Below are 12,174 nucleotides of genomic sequence, written 5' to 3' on the forward strand. Positions count from 1 at the left end.
AGGAGACAATGTTGGTATGCCTAAGGGAAAATGTTTTCCCACCACGAGAAAGGACAGGCAGAGGGCTTTTTCCTCACAGCAAGGGTCATGCAGTTTCAGCTCTCTGGAAAGGCCTGAGGACTATGAGATACACTTGGCCACATCCCCTTCACCAGTGGCACCCTGGTGCAGTGAGCACTACAACCAACATCAGGGCTTTCCCCCCACCCCACCCCGCTCCCCACCCTTTCCAGCCCCAAATCCTTGCACCCTTGTGTCCTCCTTTCTCTAGGTCCCAGAAGACTCCCTGTAACTCAAATCCTCCCCTGATCACCACCTCCTCCCTGGCAAAGCCTGGCTTCTGCAGAGCTCAGTGCCAGGGTCTGTGTCTCGGTGTGTTCATAGCTGGGAAGAGATAAGCTTGCACCACGTTTAGCATGCAGCTCCCAGAGGAAACGTCTTGAGGTCTGCAAACCACAGAAACGTTGTGGCCTGCACTGATACAACCTGAACCCTTTGCAAGAGACAGAACTTGAGTTACAATAGTGCTGGCCCCCCAGAAATGTTGCCTCCTCCCTCCCTGTTGCTCCCCGGTTGGTTGACTGTTATCAATGTCGCTACAATAAATACCAGAACGAGACGGACAGTGTTTGGCCACGGATCGGAAAGCATTGCCTCGCTCCAGGCCTTGGCAGCCTCGGTTGCCACTCCTTTCAGTCATCAGAGGAGGCTTTGGGGACAACCCGTTTGACCACGTGCCCTGCCACGTAATACAGGCCGTGCAGGAGCGCAGCGGTGGCGTCGACGACCAGCGAGAGGGTGCCCCACACCCCGGCCGCCACGTCCCTCAGGACGCAGGGGATGGCACAGATGGAGCGGTAAGGAAAAGCAGCAAGGTGAAGGACAAACCCCACGGGAATGCTTAGGATCCTGTAGGTGAGGGATGCCACATCTTGAAGGAGGTCCAGGAAGCCCAGGAAGATGTTGACGAAGACCCTCCCCACGTCACAGGGGATGCTGATGAGCACCATGCCGATGGCTTGAAGGTAGGACACCAGCCCGCTCCACAGGCTGTGGGCTCCATCCACAACCGCGCCAACAACCCGCCTGACCACGAGCCACAGGAGGTAAAACACCAGCTTCACCAGCTCCACAAACACATAGATGAGGAGTTCCAGGAGTTTGATGAAAGGGGTGGCAATGATGCCAGCCACTTTTCTCACCAAGCCACTCTCTTTGGCCTCCTGGTTGTTACCTGTTCCTGCCTGCTCTCCAGACCGAATCCGACCGACAGCTCGCAGTATTACTTCTGTCTTCTCCTGGCTTTGGTTGTCTTCCCCACAGCTGCCCTTGAACAAGTGAACCCCTGCTAGAAGCTGCTTCTCCAGCTGTCCCACTGTGAGGTCTTCCAGGCTGTTTTCATCGTTCGCTTTTTTCACTAGTGCCAGAGACCATCCCTCTGGAGCGTCACAGCAGGCTGCCAGCCAGAGGCTCTCCGGCACCGAGACCTTGCCCTTAACTCGGGCACTGGAAGGCACTGCACCCGCAAGGAGATACAGATGATCCTTCCTGGGGCAGTGCGGCTCCAGCGCCTGCTCCACCACCAGCCCCATGTGCCTGTGCCAGCTTTTGCTGAGGGAGGGGCTCAGGGGCACAGCGTTGGTGAGTGTGTAAGTGGCCATCTGGAAATCCTCCTCGTTGAGCGAGCTTGGATTGAGCAGCCCTCTCTCATAGCCAGAGCCCACGTAGTCCGAGGTCAGGGCCTGGTTTGCACCAAGGTTCGCCACGGCGCCAGCGGCCTCGGCCTCGCGCGCCATCTCCCGCAGGGCGGTCTCCGGGTCGTCGAGCTGAAACGGCAGAGAGAAGAGGTCCTCAGCACACTCTGCCTTCCCAGGGAGCAGCAGGTAAAGTGGGCCAAGAAGGGTATTTGCCAGCATGGCTACTGCTACGTGCTGTGCCTCAGACCGCTTCAGAGAATCACAGAATCAATAAGGTTGGAAAAGACCTCAGAGATCATCGAGTCCAACCTGTCACCCAGCACCTCAGGGCTAACTAAACCAACTAAATGTGGCTGCAAGTGCCACCTCCAAACCCCTCTTGAACACCTCCAGGGACAGGGACTCCACCACCTCCCTGGGCAGTACATCCCAGTGGCCAATTACTCTTTCTGGGAAGAACTTTTTCCTGACATCCAGCCTAAACCTCCCCTGGTGCAGCTTCAGACTGTGTCCTCTTGTTCTGGTGCTGGTTGCCTGGGAGAAGAGACCAACCCCTTCCTGCCTACAACCTCCCTTCAGGTAGCTGTAGACAGCAATAAGGTCTCCCCTGAGCCTCCTCTTCTGAGGCTAAGCAACCCCAGCTCCCTCAGCCTCTCCTCACAGGGCTGTGCTCGAGACCTCTCCCCAGCCTCGTTGCCCTTCTCTGGACACCTTCAAGTGTCTCAATGTCCTTCTTAAATTGAGGAGCCCAGAACTGGACACAGGACTCAAGGTGTGGCCTAACCAGTGCTGAGTACAGAGCAGAATGACATCCCTGCTCCTGCTGGCCACACTGTTCCTGTTGCAGGCCAGGATGCCATTGGCCTTCTTGGCCACCTGGGTGCACTGCTGGCTCCTGTTCAGCTGCTGTCAACCAGTACCCCCAGGTCCCTTCCTGCCTCCTTGTTTTCCTTGCAGCGCTTCAGAGGAGCATATGATCTACTTAGCTGCCTTGTCAAACACATAGGTTTAAGCTGCAAGGGATGCTTCCAGCTCTCCAGCGTGATCCAGAGTGCCACCATCCCATCCATCCCCAGCCATCCTGCACCAAGCTGCTAACTTGTGATTTTCTTTCCAGAAGAGATTTTTAAGACCAATAGGTGGCTTGATTGAGGGTCATGTTCTCACCTCCTGTGGTGGTGGTCCCTCCAGTTCATTTAATCACCTGCTGTGGCACTTTAACTCAGTACCTCTGATCTATATACATGCCTGGAGAAGGCATTTGCTTCCCAGCACAGATTGTGTAAGATGCCAGAATGAACCATGCAGGTGAGCTGAACTTCCCTGTCTTGAATGCAGACATGGCAGTGAGCCCCCAGGCCTCTCTTAGGGCTTGTCATTAGTGGTCTGAACATCATCCTTAATAACTGCACACCTCCCAGCACAACATGGGTGAGGATATCATCACCACAAGTCCTTGATGGAATCTGTCCTACCTGCTCATGCCTGCCATTCTCATGCCACAGAGCCAGAGGTAGCAATTGCTGCAGCAGCTCTTCCCGGAGTCATGCACAAGGCCACGCAGAGGGCAGCAATGGGCAGTAGGAGCTGGAGCACTCAACCCCAGGGTGTGCTCAGGTCTTTACTGGGTGCTGCAGCTCTCTGGGCCTTAGCCACTCTTACTGACACTGCCTGCAGCCACTCCAGGGGAGTGTGCCAGCCTGTAATTTTCTTCCCCACATTAGAGGATGAGGGCCTTGGTAGAAGCTCAAGGGTGGCAGATGGTCTCTGGCAGTTTCTGTTTTGGAGGCTGTGGCCCTCAGCTCCCAGCACTGTGCTGACCCAATTAAACCTGCTGTCTCTGTTCCCAGGCTATAAAATGTTTACTGCTCTATATAATATGTACTTTGGAGACATCTATGCAGATAGTCTACCCTGAACCACTCCCCAGTCAGCATTCCTCATCCCTTGGCCATCCTGCAGTGTACTCGAGCAGATCTCTAACTACACCCTTGCAACTTCACCCAGAGTCTGCATCCTCTCAGTGTCACATCACCTCCTCGCAGCTCTGTGCTGAAAGCCAGTACCAGTGACTGTCAGCAGCTATCCATCACCCTCACCATAGGACTGAGCCCTGTCTGGCTTCCTGCATTAGCCAAGTCCCTGCGGTGTAGGCTCAGGGCTGCCTCTGCAGCAAGGCTGGTCACAGCGCCAGCACTAGCCACTGCAGAGGGCTGCATTACCCTCATCTCCTGCTAGGTGGTTTCTTGCACTTCCTTTTGAAGCATTTGGTGCTCACTGCTTCAGGACCAGAAGGACCACAGCAAGTCCTACGTGCTGATGCACAAGGCATAGCTTTTTCTAAACACACCACTTAAAAAAGGCTTATCCTGCACTTACTCTGCTGGTCGTGCTCAGGCACCCCAAATTCATGGGCTGCAGGTGGCTGAGGGGGGGCCAGACAATGTCCACAAAATCACTGTCCCTCCCTGCCTCCCCAACTCCTTCTCCCTGTCCTCATGGGTGGTGCTGTTGTGCCACAGGATGAGGTATGCACCTGGTGTGTTTAATCCCCCTGCAAAGGGAGGAGAATAGAATGGAATGGAATGGAATGGAATGGAATGGAATGGAATGGAATGGAATGGAATGGAATGGAATGGGATGGAATAGAATAGAATAGAATAGAATAGAATAGAATGGAATAGAAATAGGAATAGAATAGAATAGGAATAGGAATTAGAATAGAATAGAATAGAATAGAATAGAATAGAATAGAATAGGAATAGGAATGGAATGGAATGGAATGGAATAGAATAGAATAGAATAGAATAGAATAGAATAGAATAGAATAGAATAGAATAGGAATAGGAATAGAATAGAATAGAATAGAATAGAATAGAATAGAATAGAATAGAATAGAATAGAATTAACCAGGTTGGAAAAGACCTTTGAGATCATCAAGTCCAACCTATCACCCAACACCATCTAATCAACTAAACCATGGCACCAAGCACCCCATCCAGTCTCTTCCTAAACCCCTCCAGTGATGGTGACTCCACCACCTCCCTGGGCAGCACATTCCAATGGCCAAACTCCCTTTCTGGGAAGAATTTCTTCCTAACCTCCAGCCTAAACCTCCCCTGGTGCAGCTTGAGACTGTGCTGGGAACTGCTCACCACACTATAGCCCTTTTGAGCCTGCTACCATTGCAGAAACAGTCATCCCTTCTGGCTGCCATGGCAGTGCTGCAGAGCCTTCCCTGCTTTGGGACCCTGCTGCCTTCTCAACAGAAGATGGGAAATGCCAGAGGAGGCTGAGATGCTGCAGCACAAGGGCACGCAGACCCGAGATGGGTCAGCTCTGCCTCCCGGCAGAGATCCCCAGCCTGCAGGAAGCAGACTGTATAAACTCGGTTTTCTCTCCTCATGAGCTGGTGCATGCAAGCCCTGGGGTGCCTACCAAGAGAACATGTCTCCATTTACCTGCTCAGCTGCAGGCTCCTGCACATACCACTGGGATTGTTTAGGAGCAATTAGAAAGGAACATGATAACAACGCAGCCAGTGTGCTTGTTCCTGCGTCAGGCTCTGACATCACCCAGTTATGCTTATAACAACTCAGATTGTGGTCTGCAATAACTCATGTGGAACTGAGGTTTGCATACCTCCTCCAGCTCAGCCCCAAAGGCATGCCATCTCAGCAATTCACCTAATCTGCATTGCAAGCTACCTGTCCTCACTGCCTCAAAAAGCTTTTGGGTTGTGTCATTGTGCAGTGTGCCCAGGTGGCCAAGAAGGCCAATGGCATCCTGGCCTGGACCAGGAATAGTGTGGCCAGCAGGAGCAGGGAGGTCATTCTGCCCCTGGACTCAGCACTGGTTAGGTCACACCTTGAGTCCTGTGTCCAGTTCTGGGCCTCTCAGTTTAGGAAAGTTGTTGAGTTGCTGGAAGGTGTCCAGAGAAGGGCAACAAAGCTGGGGAGGGGTTTGGAGCACAGCCCTGTGAGGAGAGGCTGAGGGAGCTGGGGTTGCTTAGGCTGGAGGAGTCTCAGGGGAGACCTTATTGCTGTCTACAACTACCTGAAGGGAGGTTGTAGCCAGGAGGGGATTGGTCTCTTCTCCCAGACAACCAGCACCAGAACAAGAGGACACAGTCTCAAGCTATGCCAGGGGAGGTTTAGGTTGGATGTTAGGAAGAAATTCTTCCCAGCAAGAGAGATTGGCCATTGGAATGTGCTGCCCAGGGAGGTGGTGGAGTCACCATCACTGGAGGTGTTTAGGAAGAGCCTGGATGGGGTGCTTGGTGCCATGGTTTAGTTGATTAGGGTGTTGGGTGATAGGTTGGACTTGATGATCTTGAAGGTCTTTTCCAACCTGGTTAATTCTATTCTATTCTGTTCTGTTCTATGCTATGCTATGCTATGCTATGCTATGCTATTGCCAAAGCATATCTGCATGAATGGAGTCATCCATGAAGCCACCTGTCCAAATAACCTGGGATAGTTAAGGGCAACACCCAAGCAGACAGGTAAACACCTCCTTCATGGGAGGGGGACTGAAACCTAAGTTGTGCATCTGAACACCTGTATGGATGTGAGCACCTAACAATGTTGATGTGTGTCACAAAGTGGAGACTGCAGTTTCACAGAAAGGGCAGAGCCAGACTGAAGTATGGCAACACACAGCTCCTGGGGCTGGAAGCTTCCATCAAGTTTGGCCATTAGTGCAGGACACTGTTACCTCCCCCTGCCCCACTCCAGTACCATTCCAGGTGAAATTCAACATCCTACTGCCCTTGCTGTTTCCTCAGGCACACTTATGCCTTTGATTGCAGTGGAGACATCTCATCTACCCCTAGTGCAGGTCCCAGAGAGGAGGCACAGTGTATCTTATGCCAAAGTTTCTGTTGTAGGAGGTTCAGGTGAGTTGCTCAAGAAATACCTGTTTCTCTTGACTGTCCACCAAGATGACAAGAGCTGCTCAGAGGCAGCTATAACTTGGCTATGCAAATTCCACCTTGGTCATCTGGCTGGTGGTAGTCATCCATCAAATGAAAACACAGGATGGTTCACCCAGCCCTTCTTATATTAGGGCAGAAAAGCAACTCCAGAGTTTTCCATCTCTCTTTAAGCTATAGAGTGCAAACCACAGACAACAGAAACAAGAGGTGGAAGCCCTCAACCCCTAAGAAATCTGTGGCAGAGTAGGTTTTCAGATATAAGACTGGAGGAGTCACAGAACCACAGAATGTTAGAGGTTGGAAGGGACCTCCAGAGATCATCAAGTCCAACCCCCCTGCCAAAAGCAGGATCACCCAGGGGAGTCCACACAGGAATGCATCCAGGTGGGTTTTGCCAGTCTCCAGAGAAGAAGGCTCTACATCCCCTCTGGGCAGCCTGCTCCAGTGCTCCACCATCCTCACTGTAAAGAAGTTTCTCCTTGTGTCAAGGTGAAACCTTCTGTGTTCAGGTTTGTATCTCTTGGTCCTTGTCTTATCACTGCACACCACCAAAAAGAGCCTGGCCCCCTCCACTTGACACCCACCCCTCAGACATTTCTAGACATTGGTCAGGTCCCCTCTCAGTCTTCTCCAGTCAGTGCCTTGCTCCTCAGCCTACCTTTCCTGCTCTCTAATTTTTCCCTAATTGCTGAATAAATGTGCTGTTTCCAGCTGCTAATTGGCAGTGGGTGGCACTGACATTCCTTGCACTTCTCACCCAACTACTGCCTCTGTTTCTTAGGCAGGCATTCCTGAGGAGATAGGCACGAAGGGAGGGACATGGTGCCCTCACCACTTGCATCACCACCCACCCAAAAGGCGTGTGATCACCCCGAGGCCCTCACCAGAGCCTAGAGAGCCTTTTTGGCAGTGATTTCTTGCTGCTACCTGTGTCTCTGCATCTCCACACACACACATGGGCATAAGCACACACCACCATGCAGCTGAGCCTGCTCATACCTGGCTGTCCCTCCCTTGGTGAGGAAACCACCCAGAAAATAGGCAATACTGAAGCAGTATGGGGCAATGATCCCCATCCTCACCCCCTCACAGCAGACCAGGTGCTACTAAAGGTTCACTCCAGCAGCCACCTGACCTTACTGTGACAAGAACACACAAAATGGGGATGAGCTCTGTTCTTCACTTTCTCTTCCTAGAGCTGGCAGTGTCTGAGAGGCTTGTGTGTGCTTGTTTCTTCAGTCATAAGTTCCAATGCTGATTTCTTCCTCTTACAGACTCTTCTGACAATTTCTGCTCTGGCCAGGGGGGTTGGACTAGATGATCTTTCAAGGTCCCTTCCAGCCCCTGAAATTCTGTGATTCTTTTATCCTTGTAGTTTCTGTGTCTCAGCTTGAGTTTCCTCCAGAAAACCACAGAGCTGCTCCCTCCCACCTCCAAGACACCTGCATTTCAGCAGTGAGTGAAGGGCACCCCTTAGAGCAAACTAAGCAGCAGCCTGTGGAGATGGGAGAAGCTAGAGCAACCAAAGCTTGTGCCTGACCAACTATTTCTGGGGCTGTGGTACAGTTTGGAGGCAGGTGACACACAGTTTTGTGCTCTAGAGTGCTGGCAAGGACGATCAACTGGCCACTGCTCCATGGGAAAAATGGCTTTCAAGCCTGTGTGGGCAGGCCTGTGAGTCAGACCACAGAGCAGGAGGAGATAGCTATGTTGGCTAAAGGTGATGAAGGCTGTCAGTGGCCAAGGCAAACAGGAAAGGCTCTCCTGTCAGCAGCTTTGCCTCACTGCCTCAATGGCACTGGCCAAAGACCTTTGCTCACTTAGGTCCTCTGTGTGCTTTAACAATTCATCACCCTTCAACTCCGTGTCTGCAAAAAGCTGCTCTCAGCTTTAAAAGAGCAGCCAGACACCTCCCACAGTCATTTGTGAAGTGGCAGGAGAGCAGATCAAAAGGCCCTTGGGAACTCCTGCACTCAAAACCCAGCCCAGAGAGCAGGGTGACAATCAAAGGTGAAGAGAGGCCCATAGGACCTCCTGCCTTCCCTGCCTGTGACCTCATGGCCTTAGTATCTCATCATCCCACACGAGGAAAATGAGAAGAGCAGCCATTCTCCTGGGACAGCTGGCTATGTCCAGCACCCAAGGGCCCCACTCCCAGCAGGCTGCTCTGGCACTGCATGCTGCCAACCTTTGCTGAGCTCAGGGCATTGGGGTAGCTTGATGTCTGCCGCAAAATTCCTCACAATCGCTGCTGCAAACTCTGAAGCAGGGCAAAAAGAAGAGATGCAAAGTGCACCCACGATTTTTAAAGGCTTTCCTCCAAGCTGAACAGCCTGGAGGGACCTCATCAAACATGCCAAGTGTCAGGGGAGGCAAAACCCACCGAGGCTCCAGGGAAATACGTTTCTGACCCAGCTGAATGCCTGCACGCTCTGGGACACAGTAACTCATTTCCCTACCGGTGTCTGCAGCGCGGGGACAAACCAGAACGCTGCAGCACCAACTTGGTGAACCACAACTGAATGCTTTATCCCTGTGCAGCCGAGCTAAAGAGCTCTTATCAACACTGAGATCATGCTGGCAGCAGAACAAACTTCAGCTTGACACTGGGTGATTTAGCCCTGCTACGCACCGGCAGTGCTCCCTGCCAGCCCTAGGCAGCACAGCCGTCTCGGCCGTAGGTGGCTTTCCTCTCCCCTCCCAGCTTTCATCAAGAGCCTCCGAGGACAAGGAACTATTTGTTGCTCAGTTCCAAGCACACCAAAACAAAGCAAAACCAACCAACCAAAAGCACAACAACAACAAAACAACCCTCACTCGCTGTGTTAAATTCCTATCGGAAGAAGTTCAACAAGCAGAGCTCCTGCTTCCTCTGCAAAACCCTATCCCAAACGTCCCCTCAGAGGCGAAGTTCTGCCAGGAACATCGGCTTGGCAGTGAAGGAAAAGCTGACTTACCTGCGGTTCCACCAGCCAGCTCTCCTCCTCATTTTGGGCCGGCTTTGTATACTTAAAAGCTGAGTAAAGAGGGATTTTGTCCTTAGTGCTGTAGAGAGTCGCAAAGCGCGGCTCTTTGTTGTACCGCTGACAGATTTTCACGTGGAAGGGCTCCGTGAACCCTTCGGGTGGGACTTGCCCAGGGAAGAACACGTTACACTCCGCAAAACCAGCTTCATCCTCTCCAACGACTCTGCCCTGCGAAAAGCCTGGGAAAAGCGAGACACAAAGCCAAAACACGATCGCCGTCTTCATGGTCCGCTCGCTGGGGGAAGCCCCGTGTGACTCCGCTGGGCACGGCGCAGGAGCCGCGCTCTGAGCCCATGCGGCGGCGCGGCCAGGAGGCGTCTGGAATCGGGGTGTAGCGTGCGAGGGAAACGAAACCCGAAACCGCCGGCGGTCCCCGCGGGGAGCCGGCGCTCTGCAGGCAGCGCCGTGGGAAAGCGGCGTGCGCCGGGCTGCGCTGACACACGCTGCGCTGGCACACGCTGCGGATGCCAGCTGCCCGCGGGAGATTACGCCGAGCGGCCTGGAATCGTCAGCGCGCCTGGGGAAGAGGCGGAGGGAAGCCCGCGGCGGTGCGGGGCTGGAGCCCAGCGGCACCGGCTGCCCAGGCTGGGGCTCGGCGCTGGCGGGGGTGTGGTGTGCTGCATTGCAGCACAGTCCCCGGCAGGAATTTTGGCTGACACAGACAGAAATCTTCCCGGGGCTGCCAGGGGGAATGCTGCAAAGTCAGATTCACCGCCCTGAAGGTGTTAGCTGCCCTCTTTAGCTGTGAGCCTGGCCACTGGAATAGGCTGCCCAGGGAGGTGGTGGAGTCACCATCACTGGAGGGGTTTAGGAAGAGACTGGATGGGGTGCTTGGTGCCATGGTTTAGTTGATTAGATGGTGTTGGATGGTAGGTTGGACTCGGTGATCTCAAAGGTCTTTTCCAACCTGGTTAATTCTATTCTATTCTATTCAAAGGAGAGGGAGAGGAAGGGATAGGGAGAATAAGAAGAACGGTGGCAGCATGTTGAAACTGCTAGGAACACATTTTGCTCCTTTTTGGGGTGTTAGCCACCACTGTTGCTGCTAAGGTGTCTGGGAAAGGCATTCTCCTGTCTCTCCTGGAGCTCTCTGGGGCATCCAAAACCCTCCCAGTATCCCCTTGGCAAGCTCACCCTCAGAAAAGATTAAGGAGAGGTAGAAGGATGAAGACACTCCAAAAACATATCCCTGATCAACACTGAATCAACTCTGAATATTTTGACCAAACCTGTGGAACTGGGGTGGGATGGAGGGTATGGTGAGAATAAAAATCAATCTGCCTAAAGGGAATGAGTTTATGATCAGCAGAGTAATCACCTGCCCAGTCAACAGCTGCCTGTGATACCTGGGCTAGTGCTGGGTAAAAGCCTCTGTTCCATCAGTGACTGAGAGAATGAATGTTTTCAGAATAGAATAGAATAGAATAGAATAGAATAGAATAGAATAGAATAGAATAGAATAGACCAGGTTGGAAGAAACCTTCAAGATCATTGTGTCCAACCCCTCAACCAATCCAACCCACCTAAACAACTGACCCACGGCACCAAGCACCCCATCAAGTCTCCTCCTGAACACCTCCAGTGATGGTGACTCCACCACCTCCCCCGGCAGCCCTTTCCAATGGGCAATCACTCTCTCTGTATAGAATTTCTTCCTAACCTCCAGCCTAAACCTCCTCTGGTGCAGCCTGAGACTGTGTCCTCTTGTTCTGGTGCTGGCTGCCTGGGAGGAGAGACCAACCTCTCCCTGTCTACAACCTCCCTTCAGGTAGTTGTAGGCAGCAAGAAGGTCTCCCCTGAGCCTCCTCTTCTCCAGGCTAAGCAACCCCAGCTCCCTCAGCCTCTCCTCACAGGGCTGTGCTCCAAACCCCTCACCAACTTTGTTGCCCTTCTCTGGACACACTTCAGCAAGTCAACCTCCTTCCTAAACTGAGGGCCCAGAACTGGACACAGGACTCCAGGTGTGGCCTAACCAGTGCAGTGTACAGGGGCAGAATGACCTCCCTGCTCCTGCTGGCCACACTGTTCCTGATGCATGCCAGGATGCCATTGGCCCTCTTGGCTGCCTGGGCACACTGCAGGCTCATGTTCAGCCTACCATCGACCAGTACCCCCAGGTCCCTCTCTGCCTGGCTGCTCTCCAGCCACTCTGACCCCAGCCTGTAGCACTGCATGGGGTTGTTGTGGCCAATGTGCAGAACCCGGCACTTGGATGTGTTCAATCTCATGTCCTTGGCCTCTGCCCATCTGCCCAGCCTGTCGAGGTCCCTCTGCAGAGCCTCTCTACCCTCCAGCAGATCAACTCCTGCCCCCAGCTTGGTGTTGTCAGCAAATTTACTGATGATGGACTCAATGCCCTCATCCAGATCATCAATAAAGATGTTAAAGAACATGGGGCCCAGCACTGATCCTTGGGGCACACCACTAGTGAATAGTGGGGATGCAAAGGAGAATACAGGGCACTTCCTCAGAAGTCAGATATGATGAGCTGTGTTGCCTAGAGCCTAGCAAATCC

General features: G+C 52.9%; 1 protein-coding gene across 1 annotated transcript; it reads right to left on the reverse strand.

Annotated features, from left to right (window-relative positions):
• Window positions 1–672: 672 nt before the first annotated feature.
• Window positions 673–9,887, reverse strand: ENDOD1 (endonuclease domain containing 1). Its single transcript, XM_009906140.2, has 2 exons — window positions 9,591–9,887; window positions 673–1,826 (listed from the first exon to the last, which is right to left on the reverse strand). Exons 1-2 carry the CDS (start codon window positions 9,882–9,884, stop codon window positions 693–695), a joined length of 1,428 nt encoding a protein of 475 aa, XP_009904442.2. The 5' UTR covers window positions 9,885–9,887; the 3' UTR covers window positions 673–692.
• Between the last annotated feature and the right edge of the window lie 2,287 nt (window positions 9,888–12,174).

This window comes from Dryobates pubescens, chromosome 10 (genome assembly GCF_014839835.1).
Source record: "Dryobates pubescens isolate bDryPub1 chromosome 10, bDryPub1.pri, whole genome shotgun sequence".
NCBI lineage: Eukaryota > Metazoa > Chordata > Aves > Piciformes > Picidae > Dryobates > Dryobates pubescens.